The 17,668-nt window shown below is 38.8% G+C and overlaps 1 protein-coding gene across 1 annotated transcript in view; it reads right to left on the bottom strand.

The window, feature by feature from the left end:
• Positions 1-2,758: 2,758 nt before the first annotated feature.
• Positions 2,759-17,668, bottom strand: part of LOC149267645 (dol-P-Man:Man(7)GlcNAc(2)-PP-Dol alpha-1,6-mannosyltransferase-like) — a 476,648-nt gene continuing 461,738 nt past the window's right edge. Inside the window, exons 17-18 of the mRNA XM_089433784.1 lie at positions 3,242-3,335; positions 2,759-3,130 (exon numbers count right to left, since the gene is read on the bottom strand). Of these exons, the coding sequence (XP_089289910.1) occupies positions 3,044-3,130; positions 3,242-3,335 (181 nt within the window). The 3' untranslated portion in view covers positions 2,759-3,043. The remainder of the gene's footprint in view (positions 3,131-3,241; positions 3,336-17,668) is intronic.

Genomic DNA, 17,668 nt, shown 5'->3' with positions numbered 1-17,668 from the left:
ATTACCAAAACAATAACACAAGGACGACATATGTAGGTGGACAACCAGGGAAAAACTCCTATCTAGGGGAAAACCCAGTCAACAATTCTTCCTTCAATAGTTTCTCGAGATAATCCAAGACTCTAGACCCAGACAAAGATTCCCTCCACACCAAGTCAACCCTCAATCCTTCTTGCAGATGAAAAACCTTCCAAAGCAACTTCAACCTAATAGCATCAACACCAACTTCGACCCAACAGATGTATTAGTAACATCTTCGACCAGAATTGGAGAACTTCGATCTCCCTTGATACACCTCAGAATTGAGTAAGGCTTGTCCCAAAAATTTGATCTTTAGCCCTTCTATCTTCCTCTAGAAACTTGCGCTTCTTTCCAACTTCTTTTCCAGCCCTTAGACAATTTCACACTTTTCCAGCTTCCAGCTTCAAACATTGAAATATGTGAGAGAGAATGAGATGATCCAAATGAATTCAAACTCCTTGTATTTATAGCCCTTATGTGAGGTCGAATTACTTGTCTTGAGGCCGACTTGATCTTCTTGAGGCCAACTTGGTGTGGAAGAGACTAAATTCATTTTTGACTCAAATATAATTCTTCTTACATGATCCGAAAGCCCAAGAAGGGTCTCTTTAAATGTACAATGATTCTAATGACTTAGAATATATCCTAGAAGTCCTCAATGGGGACTTTGACCTAAAACATGATGACCCAAGCTTGAAACCCATGCTTTAATAAGTCATATAAATAATAGTAAAAATATTTTCTTCATTATTTTGACAAGTACATCTCAGATACATTAATGAAGACCGAATCTAGTTCAAATTTCAATAGGCCGTAGGGAAACCAAGTCCGCAGGAATCACAAGTATAGCTCAGATTAACCAATTGCAAACCCAAATTAAAGGTGCTACAAATTGTTAGAGTATTGCAATACAATAGGGTCACATAAAATATGAATTTTCTTGCTTAGAACTACCATGTCTCAACAATTTCTTCAGTAAAGTTGGCTTAATTCTTCTTTTGCATGCACATTAGTATATGTATATATATGCTTGGATTTTTCACGACAGCGAGATCAAGTACAAGTCACTGTAGAGGACCGAGTAATTCTATGGTTCAGTTTGCTACAATGATCATCTAAAAATCGGCTTGATTCCTATGCGAGGACTAAAGACAATTGTATAAGTATGAATACTCTGTTAATTTTGGACTAGGATTTGTAAATGGTGCATAATCCTCCAGCACAAAGAAACAAGGTTTCAAACCCACTGACCAAAAGTCAGAAGATTCATGTTGACTCTACTCAGAAATCTATCTTAATTAAGGGCTAATCCATACCATGATTTGGAGCTTCAATGCTTCAACTACAATCCCACCCTAATAACATCAATAGGGCTGCAAGCATATGAATGTTAAGAGGTTACAAGTTTTCCTTAAGACTTCTGTGATTCCTTGGCTATTTAACCAAATCCAAGCAACTAAATGACAACTGTGAGAAGCCTTTTTCAAGGATTTTGGAACTTCGTTAGGCTTACTGAAAATAGATTTACCGCAAAGAAGAAACTACTATCCAACGAACCTCAAACTTGATGCCCTAACGAGGGCCAAAACCTGCCAGAAAACCCTTCTTTCTGTAATAGAAAAACAACAAACCTTGATCCTTAGTATTTCAATTCTGTCGCTAGCCTGAAACATAAGAAACTAGTGAAACCCTTATTTAAAAAAAAACATAACCAAAACCCAAACAAAAAAAGCCTCTCATTTGATCTTGCACTTTCACCACAGGGTCAAAATCAACTTCAGAGCTATATAACAAAAGATAGATGTTGAATACTTTCTTTAGAGCTGTAATGTGATACCCTTATATAGTTTTTGGAGTGGCTCCAAAGAGGTAGCAGAAAACCACTTTTGGAGGGAGGACTTATCTGAGATTTGAATTTCAAATACAATTGGAGCCAAAATGCTCCTCCACTGTGGACCACAGATTGAATTTCAAATTTAAACTCAAAAACCCCTTTCTAGCTATTGAAACCTTCCACAACAATGTATTGTCATAAGATTAGTAGATTGCCACATCACCAATTGTTAGGGCCTTCAAACACAATAAGACATCCAAAATATTCAACCAATAACTTGATGCCACATCATCACACTTGTGACCAAAAAGAATTTGCCACACATCAACTTTGGGGCTTTGAACCACTAGCTGGGTGCACGGACTTTGACTGAGCATATCTCTCAAACCGTGAAGCCTCTCGTGATGATCCACATAGCATTGAAATCAGCATGATGTAGATAATTCAAAGACGATGATCTTAAGATCAAATTCATCGAGCTTCATCAAAAACAACCTCAACAAATGTGGGGATACTAGGGTTTCTAATCATCCTTCCATTGGAGCTTTCAACTAATGTAATCCAGAGAAATATTAAGAACATTCATTAATAGGTGTTGGCATCAATGACAACAACATTCAACAATTATAAATACTTATTGTTTTTTACTTCAAGAAAATTTAACTCACACATAAACATTTTAAACTATGATATCAATTTACTCAATTTATATATCTTAATTACTAATTATTTTTTACTTTGATAAAATTTACCTCCCACAAACACATTTTAACTATGATATCAATTTACATAATTTTTGTAAAAAAACTTTCTAATTTTGTAAGTATTCCAATTTCATGAAATATTTAACACGTAATAAAAATTGACCTTTCTATTCACTTTCACATTTTGGCAAATAAAAAGTTTAATTAAACACATATTTAAAAAATAAAATTAATGTGACAACATCTCCCTCATATATTGGACTATAGAATATCTATCAACCCAACAAATTAAATGTTATTACAATAAAAATTCCAAGCTAATCGTGACAAAGACTCCAACTACAAAATAGTAGCCTTTAAATATGATTCAATAATTGCAATCTTTCACTGCGCTGCTGGAAGAATATCGTTCTTGAAAAGTTGGATTAAACACTTCAACTCTAGTAATATTATCAGACAAGTTGACAATTGTGTGGTTCTCCTACTATGAGTAAGGACAACCAGGCCATCTTATATCTTCAATACCTTCACTTCTTATATTTCCATGGACAAAAACTTTGGGCTCAGTTAACTGTGAACAAGAAGCACAACCATTAGGAGCTAAACTGCTGTGGCAACAAAACGTTTTTAAACTTCACCAAATATCATAATGAAAAACAATGGCCAAGTAAAAAAACTATACCAGGCGAACAGGTGGGAAGGAGAGCTGAACAACAAGCCTAGAAAATCCAGAGATAGCCAATAAGCATTTAAACTCGGGTATGCTTGACCGTTCACTGCACCAGAAGCACAAATTCAACATAAATCGCAATGCTAGGGAAAAAGGAATCTTAGATAAATTATATTAATGTCCCAAAAGCTAAAAAACGGGACAGAGATATAATGAAAAGTAGCTGAAAAAACAAACTCTCACGTGAACAATACTAGCATAATGGCAGGTGTTAAATTCAACAGGACTTGAAAAGAAAATCTAATCACTGGTCTGCGTGGATAGCAAAACCATATAATTTTTTTCTTAATATACTTCCAGGTAGTGTCCATATGAAAAACTAATATATAACCATGAGTTGCAGTCAAATCTTATCATCCAATACTCACAAAGTTCGTGCACAGATAAAAATCCATTAATACATCTTCAACAACAAATCTTCCATAAAGGTCTATTTTTTTTAGCCAAATCTGATTTAGTATGTATAGATAAAATCAGTATTTCTGATAGTATAACTAAATTTTGATGGCCACTTGGAGAGCTATGTACATAAAAATGTTTCCCGATTAATCAAATTGCACTTCTACATTATTCCACAAATCCTCTAGCAATAATCATAATATCCTGTCCACACCCTTAGGTTTGATGAAAAAATAAATCCAACAAATTATTACACTTTCCTTGGGAGAATCTATCAAAACATCATATTCTTTTTATTTTTGAAAATCATTACCTTATTATATTGTAATAAAGAACAACATGATTTAATTTTCAAGGAAAACCTTATGGGAAATCCAAGGATGCCCCTAACGCCCAAAGATAACATCCTAGTAAACTAGTCGGTGTAAAGTAGTGCACCTAATCTAGGTAGGCATTTGAATTAGGCACATTTAGTGACATAATTAGTGAAATGCTCAAAAACAATGGTGACAACTCATTGAGCTAACCTCTTGGGTTTAGAAAAATATATGACTCCATCAATGAAATCATTATTAATTGAGCAGCAATTCACCTGGCTACTCCCAACCAATGTTGCACGAAGCGGGAGCGAAGCGGAAGCGGAAGCGCGGAAGCGTCATTTTCCAAAAATCTAGGAAGCGAAGCGTCCGCGGAAGCGTCTGCTATATATATATATTTTTTATATTTTTTTGCATTTATACTCAAAACAAACATCCCAAATACCAAATTAATTGTAGAAGACATGAAAACATGCATATTTTTGCATAAATCAAGATAGATATGGCATCCATGATTCCATTGTAGTTACTAGTATGTGCAACAATCATCTATATTCTAGCTATTACAAACATACATAAAATTTTTAAGCATATTATAAAACATAAAACATTTAAGCATATTATAAAACATAAAACATAAAACATAGAGCATATTATGATTTATCTAGCAAGTGAACAACTGTCAACATTTGTCATGTCCAAAATTCAAATAATAATGTTTACAAAATATGTCACTTGGTCACCGCCAAGCCAAAAAGGTTCAAAATTCAAATTCACAAGTCTACAAGTCTAATGAGTAATCTATGACAAAAAGTAGTAGATTGTGAATATATCTACTAATCTCTCCTCCTTCCACCACGAATAGAACGTGGTGGCGGGCCTCCACGTGGTGGCAATGAAGAAGATGGTGCCTCTGGAAGTCGTGGCACTGAAACTGATGAAGAAGAACCCCCTGCTGTTGGTGTTGAACCATGGAACCTAGGAACCAAGGGACCAGATGAGGGAGCATCTGCTATATTTATATTTTTTTTTTGCTTTCATTTGTCACCCTAACCCAAGGTGGACCCACCCCCAACAAGCAAACTCACTTAAAATTTAAAAAAAAATTGAAAAAAAAAACGATTTTCTAAATGCTTTTCCGGAAGCTTTTCTGGAAGCGCCTGGGAAGCGCCTGGAAAGCGTCTGGGAAGCGCCGTACGAAGCGCGCTTCGGAAGCGCCAGCGCTTCCAAATTTCCAGGAAGCGTCTAAAAATTTCGGAAGCGCGCTTCCGGCCAAGCTTCCTAGGCGCTTCCGTACGGGACGCGCTTCGGGGCTTGGAACCGCCGGGGGGGGGGGCGCTTCGTGCAACACTGCTCCCAACATAGGCATGCTGAGCCAACATTTCCACTTTAGTGCCATCCTCAATGAAATAGATATATTTCTATACAAGTGTATTCTATTAGGATATTTCGACACATAGGAAATAGCTAAGTATAATTTGGTCTAGTGTATAGTTAGGTAAACTCTGTTTCTTTACTATATACTTTTTGTAACTTACAATCCGACGGTTATGATATATTCTAGACATGAAGTGATCCGACAGTGCATTCTCTCCTCGGTATTACTGACGCTTGATCTGTGGCTTAACACCCGATTGGTCCATGATCTCTATTTAAAGAGCATGGAGGGTCATTTGTAAGGTGGTTGTTCATGAGAGAAGCTTCTGTAAATTTTCTTTCTTTTACATTAACAAATTGCCTGAAGTGGCCGCGTTGGCTCAGGTCGTGCACTATTTCCCTCTTTGAGGGTTTTAACCACATCAAGAATACTGGTGTACCGATCTGTGATCTGTTTTTGAATGGTGTCCTTTTGGTGTTTTATCTAAGGAACTTACCCTGTAAATTCCTACATGGTATCAGAGCGATTTGAGGGCCGCAACCGTTGGTGATCCAAATCCAAAGCCATTACAACTACATTCAACAGTGGTTTCCGAGGTCCACTGTTTCTGACCGCTTTTGGGCCAAGAGGACTGCTCTATTGTGTTATGAGCATTTGTTCCAATGAGGAACCCCTTTCGTTTCACACGAAAAGGTTTCTGGTAGCCCTAGCTACGCCATTTTAAAGATCTGGAGGTATAGTCTTTATTTGCAGTTACAATTATTTATCTCTCTGTTTATTTCGGTTTATAGTCCTCTATAATTCTTTTTATTACCGGATCTATACCTCTCATTTCTGCATATGCTCTTTTCCCCGCGACTCTGTGTGATCTGGGCAAACCAGTAACATAAAGAAATGATTTTTCTTATGTGTATGCTCTTTTCCGCTGAGCCTTAGTGTGATATCGGAAAATCAAAAACATTGAGGAAAATATTTAGTTTCCGGCCAAATTTAACTTTAAACCGTAAAACTTGGATTTCTTTTGCATGTTCGTTTTGGGTTGTGCGGTTTTTTTTGTTTTGTAGGCAAAAAGAGGTTTTTTAGGTAAACACACACTCCAAAGTTCAGTGAGCAAGAAATAAAAAACCTTTTCCTTCTTTCCAAAAATTACTAACCTTTTAAACTAATTCACTTGGTCCAAAGTTATTTTATGAGAATAGAGGTCTTGGGTTCAAGTCTTTCTTTTTGTTGAGTTACTTTTTCAAAAAGCACATGTAACATATATTTTAAAGTTACTTTATGTAAAAGTGTTCTCACCCATTATAAACAGTGAGTCATTTATAATTACGAAGTCACTTTATCTTTTATTTAAGTTACAATTTAGTGGGTAGTTCATAAAGTACCATTGTAAAAGTGACTTTCACTTATTTATAAGAGTGGGTCGCATAAAATAATCTTTTTTTAAAAAGTGAGCTAATTAGATTAAGTTTAGAGAGGACGGGGGGTGGAGCATATTTTTTAAATATAGCATTATCATTCACTTCCCAACATTCACGTAGTTCGTCGGCATCTTCAACAACTTTTCTTTAAAACACCATAACTTCTTTATCTGGAAACCATTTTCAGAGCAGTTTTTTTTTTAACCGGCCTAATTTTTCGAGATTTTTCCATTGGAACACTTCGTTTCAGCATCTTCAGCGTTAGTTTCTTTTAAAATGGAAAGTCCATGCCTAGTTATTCTTGACAACACCAACTACTTCCAATGGTTATCCTACATTGTGGATTTACTTAGAAGTAAAGGTCTTTATATAATAGCCTCAGGCCAAGAATCTAAACCTAAAGATGAAGATAAGGTAGCCAAATGGGAAAATAAGCAAGATCAAGCACGTGGTTTGATAAGGATGTCTATTTCTGCAGACCTTAGATTCCATATCGCAGAACTTGATATCCCTGATGAAGCAATCAAACAACTCAATAAAGTTTTTGGAATTAAAAATGAAATTAGAGCCCATCAACTTGAAAATGAGTTGCTTACGTTGGACCCCAATAATTTTTCTTCTATTGAACATTTTTTGTCCAAGTTCAAGACCCTTAGACTTCTCTTGGAAGGTGTTAAGGTTAAGAAAAAAGATGGTAGCCTTATCTATTCCATTCTTATTAAGTTAGGACCAACCTACTCTGTGTTTGTTTCCACCTTCCATTCTACTAGAGAGCCGTTTTCTTTTGAATCGGCCTAATTTTTCGAGATCTTTCCATTGGAACATTTCATTTCAACATTTTCATCTTCAGTTTCTTTTAAACTAGAAAGTCCATGCTTAGTTATTCTTGACACCACCAATTATTTCTAATGGTTATCCTACATTGTGGATTTACTTAGAAGTAAAAGTCTTTATAGAATAACCCCAGGCCAAGAATCTAAACCTAAAGATGAAGATAAGGTAGCCAAATGGGAAAATAAGCAAGATCAAGCACATGGGTTGATAGGGATGTCTATTTCTCCAGACCTTAGATTCCATATCGCAGAACTTGATATCCTTGATGAAGCAATGAAACAACTCAATAAAGTTTTTGGAATAAAAAATGAAATTAGAGCCCATCAACTCGAAAATGAGTTGCTTACGTTGGACCCCAATAATTTTTCTTCCATTAAAGATTTTTTGTCCAAGTTCAAGACCCTTAGACTTCTCTTGGAAGGTGTTAAGGTTAAGAAAGAAGATAGTAGCCTTATCTATTCCATTCTTACTAAGTTAGGACCAACCTACTATGTGTTTGTTTCTGTTAGACTCCGTCTTGTCAGTCCGCTGCAGCCAAATTTACCAAACAGCTTTAAAAGCTCCCGTCCCTGCAAAAGCACAAGCAAAAGTGATAGTTGTTGAAAGTTCGACCTCACTATTGGGTGCTGTGAAAGCTAGGAACATTTTTCCAGTAATTGTATTCAGAGGTGACTTGGAGCTGACTCTTATGATGAGAAGAAGAAGCACTTAAATTCAAGCGCTAACACACTTCACTAATGTTAATTTATTCAGGATTTTGTACCAGAAGCTTGGACAAAGCATCTTTCCCGTCACTTGGATAACACACCTCCATGACCTTTCTCTGAGGTTGAGTACAGTATTAGACAACAATTATTGAGATCTCTGCAGGGGCTTTCATTTGTCAAGGATAAGAATGGTCTTGTCCCTTTGGGTGTAGTATTTTCTCATGTGGAGAAAATACCAATTGCAGCAGCATCAATTGCACAAGTTCATGGTGGTTTTTTGAAAGATGGCACACGGATTGTTATAAAGGTGCAACACTTGCGAATAGAGACAATGATGCGTTATGATCTTCGTAATCTTGCTTGGATAGTAAAAGAAATACAATCAACCATTCCCTTGGAGTTTGACTTTGAACGAGAAACTTGGTTTATGGAGACAATAAAGAGGAACCTTGAAAAGAATAATTTCAGACATATTGTATGCCCTACACTGTATTTAAACCTCTGCACAAAGCGCCTTATTGTCATGCAGAGATTGGATGGAATTCGCTTCACTTAGGTGCTTTGTCCCAATGCAAGTGAAGATCTTCTTGCCAGGATACCCGAGATGGTGAGGAGTATCCACAGTTTGTTGCAAGCCTATGGACAGATGCTGTTTGTAGATGGGATTTTCCATGCCGATCCACATGCAGGAAACCTATTAGTGCTTCTTGATGGTAGGCTTGGATTGCTTGATTATGGACAGTGCAAAGTACTTGATATGGAAACTCGTCTCAAGCTAACAAAAATAGTGCTTGCTTTAAGTGATAACGATGACGATGAGATTGCCCAGACCTTGCTTGATGCTGAGATGGTCTTTGAAAATATCACTGGGGACAACATATGTGTATCTGATCTGTCCACAGTGGCCCGGATTTTATTTGATGTAAGCTATGTTGAAGAGGCCACTGTATCTCCAACCGCGCAGAATTCGATCTTGCGAAGAATTCCTTTGAAATCATTTAATCGGTCATTATGGCTGGTGGTGCGTGCTATATTTATTCTTCGAGGTCTTTGTTTTATGTTGAAGATCGACACATCTGCTGCTACAATTTGGCGACCTTATGCTTTACTTGCCTTGCAAGCAGAACACTCATAATGTGCATTGATGATGGTTATTTTACTCACGGGTTTAGTCTCAATGATCCTGATGCAGACTCTGAGAAATGACTATGCAAAGTATGCTCGCAAAAAAGATGATTTGGGTAGCAACAGCTGGCTCATGAATATGGCCCAAGAGCGCTATTCAAACGGAGCCAAAATACTTTAAATTGGAACGAAGATATACATCACAGCCGAAGACATAGGATTCGATTCCTATTTCAAGACTTCAGTTAATGATTCAAAGGGATCTGCGCTCCAGCATTTATCTCTTAATTGGCCATCAGAGGATTTTAAACCGCATTGAGTTGTTTATATAAGTCGTTGTTTTATGATAGAACCTTCTGCAGATGAATTAAAGATATCAGTAACGTGGCAATCGTTGCAATATGTGGGCATTCGATTCATCTAAAAGAGCATATGTGGCAGTTTGACCCATATTTTAGCAATTTCCGTAAAGTGGCAAAGCGTATCTCCAGAAATTTGAGAGCAGTTGCAAAGTGGCATTCAAAGGTTCGATTGCCTATTTCTGTCTTCACGCTGGAATAATGGAAGGCTTTTCTATCTTTAAGAGCAGATGGAGGATTCTTTTCTATCTTCATGGCTTTAGTTGAAACAGCGCCCCTGTTTTTGGGTCGATCTGTTTTCTCCTAGAATAGTTTATTTAATGTATTAAAAAAAAATCATTTGTAAGAGTTAGAGGGGAGAGAGTTCTGAGCGCTGGTGGAGGAGAGAGAACAGAGCTTTCATTGTACAAATTTTGACAGAGATTTTAATTAAAAAATGCAGCTCTGACCCCTGAGATTCCTGTGGTATGAAATTTAACATTTGTGTCCTCTTTTGTTTCATATGTAGCCTGTTATGTGTTCATGTCATTTCATGATCGTTTCCATTTGAACAAATGAAGTGTTAAGGTAGAATTCATATTTTGTATGCTCTGCCGTTAAGTTTGTTCATATTTAATGTTTTCTTTTGTTTGACAAGGATTCATCCTCTATGCCCTTGTTAGCTCCTCAGCAGTCTTGTCATTCCATTTAATCTCAATTTGATGTTAAACTTTCTTGCCTACCTTGCCTCAGGAAACAATCTGTGTTTTTGATTACATTTCTCTGTTCAAGCTGTTTCTTTGCCCTATGCAGCCCAAAAAAACCCCATCATTTTATTAAAAACCCCTTTTATCAATTTACTAGCCTAAAATCAGTTTCTTTTAAAGTCATCTCAGCCCCTTTTAGAAAACCTTTTGCCGAGATAGACCCGGAGAGAGCCCTCTCCTGTCCTCGTAGGGCTAGCTACGAGGCTAAGTGGTTTGATGTTGCCTTGGATTTTGCCTTCCTCAGCCTGAGGCAAATTCGAGCGCTAACAGTTTCCACCTTCCATTCTACTAGAGAAGCCTTTATTTCTCAAGGACAAGCCTACAAGTCCCCCTCTTTTGATGCCTTTTGTGATTCTTTGTTAATTTTAGGTATGTTCTATGCTTAGAGCAATTTATTTCAATTTTCATAGTTAGCTCAATATCTTTTCCAGATTAGCAATCACATCAGCATTAAAGTAAACTGCAGATAGAACATAAACATAAATCGCAGAAGACAAGCCAAGATAAGAGGACACAAGATGTGGCGCTAGCAAGGGACAAACCCCAATGTGGGGAAACCCTTGATCAATTCTTCTTATATGTTCTTCAATAGTTCAGCAGAGAGAGAGAGAGTACATTTACAACAGAAGTCAACACTTTGACTTATCTAGATAAGAGCATAGATCATCTCTAAGAAGATGATACATGAGATCAGTTGAGGACATGCTGCTTCAACTGATTCTCCAAGGTGACTCCTTCACCTATCGTTGTGCTGCATTTCGTCATCATGCTGCACCTCACCGTGCTGCATCTCATCATGCTTCATTAATCATGACTGTACCCATCACTGTACTGCATTATGTGCCATTGCTGCACCATGTTGCCATACTGACCTATGTGCTCGCTACATCTTGCTTGCTTGTTGTCCCTAGCATGCTTGTTGTCCTTTGCATGCTTGTTGTTGCATGCTAGTTGTCCCTTGCATGCTAGCTGTAACATTGCATGCTCAGTGTATTTGCTGCTAAGTAGCATACAACTGTCCCAATGTTAGTTAGTTGTCCCTTGCATGCTGTTCTCCTTTGGAGACAGATGCTCTGGCTGTTCTGGCAATTTTTGCGGTTCCCGACAGTTCCGACAATTCTGGCAGTTCTGGCTTCTGCCCTCTGCGTTAGCTTTCCCGGTAGTTTCGGCTATTCCTGGAAATTTCGACTTCTGTCCTCTATGTCAGCTTTCCCGTCTGTTCCGGCAGTTCCGACTGTTCTTCCCGGCAGTTCTGATAGTTCCGACTTTTCTTGGCAGTTCCGACAGTTCCAACAATTCCGGCTATTGCCGGCAGTTCCAACTTCTGCCCTCTAGATTATGGTAGCGTTATCCCTTATGATTTCTCCTCCTACTAAAACCCAAAAACAAGTAGAGAGGAAGAGAAAGTGTGTTGAAATGACTTGAAGGCCACCTCTATTTATACTAAAACGTTGAGCACAAGTGGAGTTTATTTGGTTGCTTGCTGACCTTGACGAATTGTCCCATAACACAAATAAATTCATATCTCCATGTATACTTATTGGAATCGGATGATCTTTAGATCAATCCTACATCTCTCGATGAGAGGGATCCAAGAAAAATATTAGCATCCATTAATAAGATGACCCCCATGGAGTTTGGACCTAGTTGCCAATGTTAACACTCCCTCTCAACTAGGGAGAACTCCATCCGCTGATCCATATGTCTGACTTTACTATCTCTGCCATCAGTGCCCTGCACTACTGAGCTCTGCTGAACCATGAAGAAGAAGAATTGATTGAGAATGTTTCATACCATTCTCTATTGACCTGAAGTTAGTTTCATCTGAAGAGAGTGTGTAACATCATTCTTATTGGCCCGAAGTCAGTTTCATCTGAAGAGAGTGTGTCACATCACTCTTATTGGCCCGAAGTCAGTTTTATTGATCCAAGATCAATATCACAAGAGAGTGTCTCAAACCACTCATACTGATCCCAGATCAGTTTCATTGATCCCAAATCAATGGAGGTCATCCTAGCATATGGAGTACGGTAGATACATCAATGCATCCATCAATAGTACTACTATGGTCCCTAACCCCATTTCCTTGCTCATTGATTAGATGAGAGGTACTTCCCATGAGTCCCAAATTGCATGGGTAGGATGCCTCGACATGAGAACTAATCATCCTGTCCACAGGAGAACGAATCATCCTGCCCCACAGTCGCCACGGGAGAACTAATCATCCCGGCCCACAGGAGAACTAATCATCCTATTTCACAGTTGCCATGGGAGAACTAATCATCCTGGCCCACAGGAGAACTAATCATCTTGTTCCACAGTAGCCACGGGAGAACTAATCATCCCGGCCCATAGGAAAACTAATCATCTTGTTCCACAGTCGCCACAGGGTATCATAGGGGAAGGTTGAACCTGTCATCTTGTACATAGCGCACCACCAGGGGAGGGTGAGTCGCCTTGTGGTCGTATGTTGCTCCAGTAAGTACCCCAAGCCCCCCAGAGCTCCCAGAGCTCAATGCATGCAACATGTAGGACCCTTATAAGAAGGTCTCTCAACAACTCCAAGTCATTTGGGAAAGTCATAGATTTGACATTTTCCCGGGGCTTTGACAAAATGTTTGCGACCTGTACATCAGTCTCAATGCGACGGAGCCTCCTCGCTCATCGACTTACCATATCCCAGATAAGGTAGTATCTGATGTCTATCTGCTGGAGCAATTATCGAATACGAGATTCCTCAATAATCGAATCCTCCCTCTGGTTGTCACAGAGAATCACAGTGGTATTCATCATGTGTACAAATAGCTCACTTAAGAGCTTCTGCAACCATGCAGCTTCACACGAGATCATACTCGTAGCCATGTATTCGGTCTCGGCGGTGCTTATAGCAACCGACTTCTGTTTCCTGCTCATTAATCATGCAGTGAATCTCAATCCATGAGAGATTGTGCCCTGAAGATATCTCAGAAGATTCTTGGCACCAATCCAGTGAGGCTCAACCAAATATGAGTTCACCATGCTAACTGCAAAACATATGTCCGGACGGAAGTTCACCAAGAACATTAACGCGAATGAGTTCATGAAACTCAGAGGCATTTCCCAAATCTGGTTTGACATCACTACCATATAACTTCTAAAAGTTAAGATCCTTGAGGTAGTCTCAGGCTTGCAGTTTATCATTCCACATCCGGAATCCAACTCCCTCTTACTTCTGCAAATGAGAGGATCTGCACTTGTCAGAAATAGGTCATCCTCATAAGGTGCTGGTATGAGAGGTCTATCATCCACAACCTTCAAACAATGGTTTGGATCGGCTTCACTCTTAGTGAATCTCAGTTTCATTTGACAGCTATCAATCCTCTCATACTACGCCCGGGGAATTTTGCTTCAAACCATAGAGGGCTTTCTTCCACCTGCATACGTGAGATTCCTGATCATCAATCTCAAACCCCTCGGGTTGTTCCAAACCTGTGGGCCTGCTACATGAGGGGAATGGTCCCCTTGTAAGATTTTCCTTCAGTACATCTCAAACATGTACTTTCATGCTCTTTTTGAATTCAGGCATCCCTGTCACCATCTGACTCACAGACCTCCAGTGCTATGTTTCAATGGACATGGTCCCTAGTGGACTTCCTGCAACTTGATACAATCCTGAACTCGAAAACATCTTTGAAAATTCTATTTTCAAACATGTACCTTTCCATCGATGAGTGTCACCTCGTAACCTTCGACTTCTATTGCTGAAATGGACACCAGGGTCTTCTTGCGATCAAGTACATAAAAGAGATTCTATAAATGAATCGAGTTACCCTCATTTAGTTTAGGGGTAACATTCCCTACACCCTTTCCGAGATAGGTGGCATCGGTTCCAAGTATAATCCCACAATTGTTTCCATCTCTACCAAATTAGAGAGTGCACCCTTATATCCGATGAAGTGCCTTGAACCACTACAATCAATAAGCCAGATTCCCCAAAGAATCTGAAGGAGAGGGCCAATACAAGATAACACTTCTTTATCTTATCAAAAACAACATTTGATTCTTCATACTTGGGGTTCCTTGCTTTCTTTGAAGAGTCGGCCATTTCCTTGATGACCTGCATTACCTGTCATTCCTTTGATCATTGAAGATGTCCCTGGAATGATTGTTATCTTCATCAAGAGATGTGTCTCTGCCATTCGGACACTCCTTCACATAATGGCCAAACTTATTACAACCAAGGCATCTGTCTTTCGTTCCACCCTTAGATCTGGACTTCCCATTGAAGTGAGATCCATTTTAAGATGAAATAAGTTGAGTGTGAGAAGAAGGAATATCAATTCATTGTGAGTGTGAGTATTGCTATGGATCCAGTGAATATAACCCCAACTACTTTTCTCTATGATCGAAACACTGCAGAGACACAGCTGGAGAAAAAAACCACACAATCAACCATCGAATCCACCCTTCCACTACGCTCTTCCCACCTGCCGACCCTATCACGCTGATGCTCCATTGATCAAACTAACACAACAATGTTTCCGCTGCCATCCCTTCCACCAGAGAAAAGAAAATGGAATTGGAAGGAGAAACCACGAGGACCCTCCCTTGTTGGAGATTTTGTAATTCAAGAAGACAAATTCAACCACTCCATCAATATCTGCAATCCCCTCGCAGACGAGAGGGAAATTATGGCGAATAGGGATGGAAGGCCAAGTCGGAACAAAAATCTCTGCAATGAGAATACTGAGGCAGTCCCGTCCGCCCACACTAATACAATCCTTGTAATCGTGCTCTGTCACCTTTTGTCGCATACACATCGACAGTCCGCATACAGCCGCAGATCGGCCCACTATTCGGTGACCACTACCCGCTGGTTCTCCATTCACCCCTTTTCCCCATTCTCACTGTTCACCATTCCCGTGAAATAGGCTTAAGCGGCGTCTGAGGTCAGAGCCCCATCAACAAGCGTGTTCTGTGGCTCCAGCGACGTCAAGTTCAAAAGACGACTCGCTCTGACCGTTGATCGTTGATAACAGGCATTTGCAAGGTTTCCTGGCTTCGTGGCGTGGAGGAACCATGCTCCATGATGTGGATCAGTGGCTGCCGCTATTGACTAGCAGTAAATCGGAGATCCCCTTTTCACAAATCTGGTCAACTCCCCACTAATACGACGTGACTGTTGGTCATACACCTGTCCGTTTGATAATAAGGTTTTTAAAAAAGATATATACGTATAAAGTTTATATAATTACATGGTATATATAAATTATAACTGTATAACATATATTTAGTTTATAATTATATAATTAAAAATAAAAATAAATTATTAGAGCTATTTAAATTTTTTTTTAGAGTTATTAAAAATAAAAAATAAAAAAATCAATAACCCTGGATTCAAGACAGTGTTACCAAGCGAATTATACAGGCAGAGGCGTCAATGGTGTCGAGTTACATATGCCAAGATGATAAATGCAAATTGAAGGAAACATGCTGACAATAAGCTTTAAGACAAAGCTTCTGAAGGAAGGGGCTAGGTTATGAATATAATTCATAACAAGTAAATAAATAAAATAAATGTAAATATTAAAGAATTAAATATTGATTATGTTAAATAGTCATCAAGTTAAGTGAAAAGGCATGTCTAAAAGACATGCCAAGTCACGAAAGGACACCTGCTTAGGTATATATATGCGGGTCCTCATTGTAACATTCATCACTTATACATTTATATATATATATATATATATAATAAATTATTATTACAAACACCTCTTGTGTATTTTTATATTCAAGCCTACAATCTATCAGTTTTTATGTTTCACAATCAAATTACAGAGTGACAATTGCAGACTAGTTGCAGTCAGGTGTTGAGGAGCGCAGATGCAGTGTTGACAACAGAGCAGGTGGCTCAACGTAGAGTTAGCAACGACACAGATTCTTCAGTGGATAGTGCAGAAGCTAGTAGTAGTCAAATACTTAGGAGATAGATGCATCACGAACATTGGTGATTCAGTATTTTGGATGCTTCTCAGTTGCATTAGTTGCAGTAGGAACAACAATAGTTGAAAGGGAGTTGCAATGCAGATGCAGATTTGGCAACAATATAGCAGTATCAACAGTAGCATAGACGCATCATCAGAGTTGCGTAGTGGTTGATGGGTAGTGGTAGTCAGTCACAGTGGCTAGACATCAACAACGTACAAAGGGTGATATAGAGACAGGGTGTTGTAGCAGTAGTGCAGCACTGTAACACCTTCCTTGCTAAGAGGGAGTTAGTTTTTGTAGCATCAATGATGTTCTAGTCTCAAAACTTTGTGGAGAGACTAAAACACAGGAGTTCTCCACAACCCATAAATCGTTTCTCGAACCTAAAAGTGTCTCAATTAGATAATTAGCCTATTTTTAAATATTTCCTAAGTCTAAACTTAGGAAAAGGGGTTAATTAATCAGTATTAAGTGAGAAAGGTGTGAATCATCTAGAAACTCACACAAATCGACTAGGAAATAATCTTAGCCCTTGATTAAGTTTTAACCTTGGCAGTTGGAGTCCCAACAAAAGATTATAAGAAGTCGATGGATAGATGGAGAACACACACTTGAGATTGATTTCCTTGGGGAGTTCAATTTTCCAGAGAGAAGTAGAAATTGCTAGAAGAGTTCAAGACAGAGAAGGGAAGCATAGAAAGAGAGGGGCAGGGACAGTGAGTCTGGAGGAAGAGATTCCAGTTTCGGAGAGTAGCTTACAAAGAGGCAGAAATAGCCATAGAGAGGTTGACTCAGGGGCTGCGTAGAAGTATCTAGAGACAATTCGATTTTGATGGAGAGAAGTTGGTTTTCAGCTCCAGAGGCTGGAAAGATTTTCCAGAGTGTCAGAGAGACAAGTTCTTAGTCAACAACAGACAGGACGACTTGAGGAGCAGTTCTTTCAGGTAAAGCGTGGAAGAGACCATGCTAGAGAAACGTAGGCCTGCACAAAAGTTGTTTGGACGACTCACTTGGAGATGGCAGTTAGAGCCCATATTGCTTGTGGGGTGAGGAAAATTCCTTACTAGATTTTTGCTAGTACTTTTCTCTGTAGCATTGCCTAATTTCAACATCCAGTTGTACTAAAAAA

Source organism: Pinus tabuliformis, chromosome 6 (genome assembly GCF_031772625.1).
Source record: "Pinus tabuliformis cultivar Carrire ecotype Pingquan chromosome 6, CPIR1, whole genome shotgun sequence".
NCBI classification, from domain to species: domain Eukaryota; kingdom Viridiplantae; phylum Streptophyta; class Pinopsida; order Pinales; family Pinaceae; genus Pinus; species Pinus tabuliformis.
The sequence above is the reverse complement of the archived record's forward strand: the minus strand, read 5'-3'. Positions and strand labels throughout refer to the sequence as shown.